Raw genomic sequence first — 4,941 nt, 5'->3', positions numbered from 1 at the left:
AAATTGGCTGGAATTCCCAAGGTTTATCAAGCAGCTCAGGGTAATGGTGCTGCTCCCTGTTCCCTCCTGGTCCTGCATTCCCGCTCTCTACACTCAAATAACCCTCATGGAGCCGTTCATTTGACATTTTAAATGACATTTTCCTCACCATATCCACCTGCCCTGGGTTTCACCAGCCAGGAGAGCAGTCAGACCCCCAAACCATCCAGGTCTTTCCCCAGCCCTCACCTTTGTTACCCTCGACAGCAAATTTCACCACATTTCCATTCCATCCCTTTTCCAAATTTTTTACACCCCAATTTCCTGCTGTAGCCCCACCACTGATCCCCCCACTTAACCTCCCTCTTAACCCCCTCTCCTGCACCTCAGCCCCAAAATGCAGGGCCCTGTCCTTTGTTTTTAGGGCAGGATTTTCCCAATTTTCCCCATTATTATTATATTTAAAGCAGGTACAACCCTGGCTTGCAATCCCACAGGACATTTTAAGATTTTTTTTTTCCCCATAAAACTACCATCACTATCTTTGCACAGCAAAACTCTTAAGCAACAGATAATGGGATTGTGGAATGGTTTGGGTTGGAAGGACCTTCAGGATCATAATTTTTTTTTTTTTTTTTGAGGTGCTGGTGATTTGTTGCTGCTTTTTCCCCTCTTCCAGTGCCTTTTACATTTCAGACAAATCCCTTGATGAGTCCTCACAAAGGAGGGTTCAGCATCAAGTCCTCCCTTCTTTCTTGCCAGGTGAGCACWGATACAAATATTTTATTCAGCTCCTGTGGAGCTGCCTTATCTTTAATTAATTTTATTGCTGACCACGCTCTTTGTCAGGATTCACATTCCTGATGCATTTGGAAAAAGAAAAAAAAACACTTATTCTAAGAGTTTTCCTCACGTTTTGAAGCTCTTCCTGCAATTCTCTGCTGAGCTTGCTTATTTTATTTTATTCTTTGTCAGGCCCAGTTTATTATCGTTCCTATTTTCCATGTTTAGACACAATTTCAGCTTTTCCCTTCTAACAACTTCCCTCATCCCACTGCTCTGCTGTGACCTTTTCCTTTTGCCCTTTCTCAGAGCTTTTTTTTTTTTAATACCTGTCATAGATTTTCCCCGAGTCTCCCTCACAGTGGCCTTAAACATCTCCCCCAGTGCTTGAAAATAATCTATTTGTAAGAATTTAACTCTTTTGTCTGCTTTTTAACAACTTCCTCATTTTTATCTCTTATTGAAATTATTGAAATATTGAAATTTACCTTCCTTATTGAAATTAAATGCACAAGCAGTGGCTTTTACATTCCCTGCTGCTGCTCCTGAAAAGGTGTGGAGTGTCAGATCTGTGGGATTTAAATTGTAGGGGCTCTCTCAGGGGGTAACTTTGAACCCAGCCCTGTAATTGGTGTTTTCTCCCTGCAAATATAAGAAACCCCTGTAATCCAGTAACTCATCAGTATTAGGTATAAGATACAAATATTCAGCTTTTTTTTTTTTTTTTTTTTTTTAAAAGGTCCTTTCCAGGATATAAATCTGCTTCTTGGCATAGTTAGAATTTTTAATTTAATGGAATCACAGAATAATTTGGACTGTAAGTGACATTTATAGGTCATCTCATTACACCCCTAACAATTTCCACCACCCCAKGTTGCTCCAAACCACATTTTGGAGTTCATTCCTTTCCACATGGCTTTTCTTTTCATTCTCCTCTAGCAATTCCCAAGAAAAAAAAAAAAATAGCAAAGGAGGTTTTTAATTTTTGTTCAGTGTTTTCATTCTGGAATTTTTATCCTTTAATCAAACTTTCAGGACTGATTTAGGTGAATTTTCTGTTTTTCATATCCCCTTGTYTGGGTTCAGGTGAATCTTGACAAAGTCAGTGGCTCCTGTATCAAATGTGATATTTACCTGGTGCCTTCAGCCTCTGTAAATTGGATTTCAACCCCTCACACTCACCATCTCACCCAGTTTGGGAAGAGACTCAATCTCCYGTCTACATCCCAAGAAATCTCACATCCTCATCAACTTTCCTGTATCCCTGCTCAGTCTTTAAATTGATGAAGTGTTTCAAGTTATCATATTTCACTTTTATCCTAAGAACAAAAATTTTATCCTAAGGATTAAAGAAAGCAGCACAAACCTTTTTTCTTTTTTCTTTTCTTTTTTTTTTTTTTTTTTTGTCTGCCCCAAAATTTCCAGGGACAGTCATTCAGAACAGGGTGGTCCCAAAACCCTTGGAGAACCTCATGTTGCATGTTCAGATGCACACAGCTGGCCCTGTGTGTCCTGGAAAATGGGATTTTTGGACAAATACATAAATTATCTTGAGGAAGAAATTACTTTTAGCTCGGCTCCATGTGCCAAGATCTCTGCTGGACACAAAAAATGCTGCTGAGGGGAGGAGAAACAGCCCTTCCCCCTGCAGAAATTGGGAGTCACCCCACAAGAAAGAGAGGTCTGCACCCCCTCTTTTATTTCCAGTCCTACAAATACCAGGGCAAAACCTTTTCCTGTGTTTGCCATGCCCCAGGACTGGAAAATTCCTCTATTTCCTGGAGAGTTTCAGGGAAACAGAGCTGATTTCTGTCCTGTGACCCTTTAGGATGCAAATCTYATTCTCCAGWGTTGYTGGWGTGTTTGTGGGGTTTTCTGAGCCAYCCCACACYRGYCCAGTCCACATCCYCTCRGWGAAGGAATTCCCCTGAAGGAATCCTCATCCATCCTCCTGTTTTTTGTGATCCCCATGGAAAAATCCAGACACAGACCCTGCTGAGAAGGCACTTTATGAGGGTTTCCAGGACAATCCTCAGTGGCTCTGTGGGCACCCCAGCAGTGGGATTTTGGGGTGCCAGGGGGAGGAGGACCCATTTACCTCCTGTTTTTACCTCTCCATGGCACAGAACCCCAATGCAGAGTCTGAAYAGGGCTGATAAATCCCCTACAAATAAACGGGGATTCAGCTCGTGGAGGAGCGAGGCACCACTCTGCTCCGAAAATCCCAAACCCTTCCCTTTTTCCTGCGGGGCATTTTGGTGCCCAGAAGCATCAGGGCAGTGTGGTGACCACTCTCCAGGGGGACACCTGTCCTCCACCCTCTCCCAGGAGTGAATAAACCTCACAGCACACAGAAATGATCTCATCATCAGCCCATCTTTACTTCAAAGCACCGAACCCCACCGAACACGGCACCGGGAGCTGCTCTTCCTCCGTGTCCTGGCTCTTCCTCGGAGCTCATTTCCCCTTTTTGGGAGAGGGGATGCAGCAGTGCAGCTCCTCGCAGTAGGGGCTAAAGGACCACTCCTCGGTCTCGCCGCAAGCATGGGAGCAGTAGCCATCACAAAATCCCTTGGGCTGCCCGTTCCCTGCCGTGGGAGAGAGGGAATGGGATTAGAGAGGGAAAAATGTGGATGTGCAGGAGGGCAGAGCCCCTGGAATTGTGTCCCGGATGGTTCTGGGATGGCACTGATGTTCTGACACCTCTGGGGTTAAAAACACTGAGGATAGGATGTGTTTTTTCTGGGTTTTTTGGGTTTCCCCCCACTGAGTTGGGGGACAACTGGACACTTGCAAACCATCCCTCTGGCTGAGTGTGAGAGATTTGCAGAGTGGAATTCATCCCACCCCAAACCCAWCATCCCCGCTGTGCTGGGTAAATCACCATGGACCCGACCCCACTGCCACCGGGGCGAACCCCATCCCTCACCCCATGGCACAGGGGCTGGAAGGACACGGGTCACCCCGATTTCTGCACCTCCACACCTTCCTGTCTTACCTGGGCTGGCCAGGGAGAAGAGCAGGAGCRCGGCAAAGAGCACGCAGAGCACCCTCATGGCTGGAGGCCGGGGGATCTCGGCACACAGGAACAAAAGCGTGTCCGAGGAGGCCGAGGGCAGAGGTTTTATAGAGGGACTGTGGCCACAGGTGGCATGGCCAGAGGAGAACTTTGGGCAAAACCATCTCCAAAGGGCTGTTGTTTGCTGGCCAGGCTGTGCAGTGTCACCCTGACCCGCTCACAAAGGCTCCTGGCAGCCAGGGCTGTGCTCCATGGGCACGTGGGGACCATTCCTGCTCTCGGATCCGGCTGTGGGGCAGAGCTGATCCTGAATTGAGTGTGGGGCTGATCCTGAATTCAGTGTGGGGCTGTTCCTGAATTCATTGTGGGGCTGCTCCTGAATTCAGTGTGGGGCTGATCCTGAATTCAGTGTGGGGCTGATCCTGAATTCAGTGTGGGGCTGATCCTGAATTCAGTGTGGGGCTGATTCTGAATTCAGTGTGGGGCAGATCCTGAATTCAGTGTGGGGCTGTTCCTGAATTCAGTGTGGGGCTGTTCCTGAATTCAGTGTGGGGCTGTTCCTGAATTCAGTGTGGGGCTGATCCTGAATCCAGGGTGGGGCTGCTCCTGATAAGCTCTGGGCTCTGTCTGCAAGGCACAGACACAATGAGTGATCAGATTTGTGATGGGAATGGTTTTATGGAGCATCYAACCCTGACCAGGGCTCTGAGGATCAAAGAGTCACAAAACAGAATCCCACAATGTTTTGGGAAGGAAGGGACCTTAAAGATCATTGACCCAGGCATGGGCAGAGACACCTTCCCCTATCCCAGGTTGTTCCAAGCCCTGTCCAACTTGGCCCTGGACACTTCCAGGGATCCAGGGGCAGCCACAGCTTCTCTGGGCACCTTGTGCCAGGGGGTCACCACCCTCCCAGCCAAGAATTCCTTCCCAAAGCCCACCTGAATCTTGCATCCTTCAGCTTTAGGACATTCCCCCTTGTCCTGTCCCTCCATCCCTTGTCCCCAGTCCCTCTCCAGCTCTCCTGGAGCCCCTTTAGGCCCTGGAAGGGGCTCTGAGCTCTCCCTGGATCCTTCTCTTCCCCAGATGAACATCCCCAGCTCTGCCAGCTCTGTCCCAGAGCAGAGGGGCTCCAGCCCTCTGATCATTTTGGTGCCTCT

General features: G+C 47.8%; 1 protein-coding gene across 1 annotated transcript; it reads right to left on the bottom strand.

Annotated features, from left to right (window-relative positions):
• Positions 1–3,219: 3,219 nt before the first annotated feature.
• LOC130580681 (small basic protein 1-like) lies at positions 3,220–3,818 on the bottom strand. Its single transcript, XM_057378329.1, has 2 exons — positions 3,761–3,818; positions 3,220–3,350 (listed from the first exon to the last, which is right to left on the bottom strand). Exons 1-2 carry the CDS (start codon positions 3,816–3,818, stop codon positions 3,220–3,222), a joined length of 189 nt encoding a protein of 62 aa, XP_057234312.1.
• Positions 3,819–4,941: the final 1,123 nt, after the last annotated feature.

Source organism: Malurus melanocephalus, unplaced genomic scaffold (assembly GCF_030028575.1).
Source record: "Malurus melanocephalus ecotype Western Australia unplaced genomic scaffold, MMel_1.1 scaffold_354, whole genome shotgun sequence".
Classification (NCBI taxonomy): Eukaryota; Metazoa; Chordata; class Aves; order Passeriformes; family Maluridae; genus Malurus; species Malurus melanocephalus.
The sequence above is the reverse complement of the archived record's forward strand: the minus strand, read 5'-3'. Positions and strand labels throughout refer to the sequence as shown.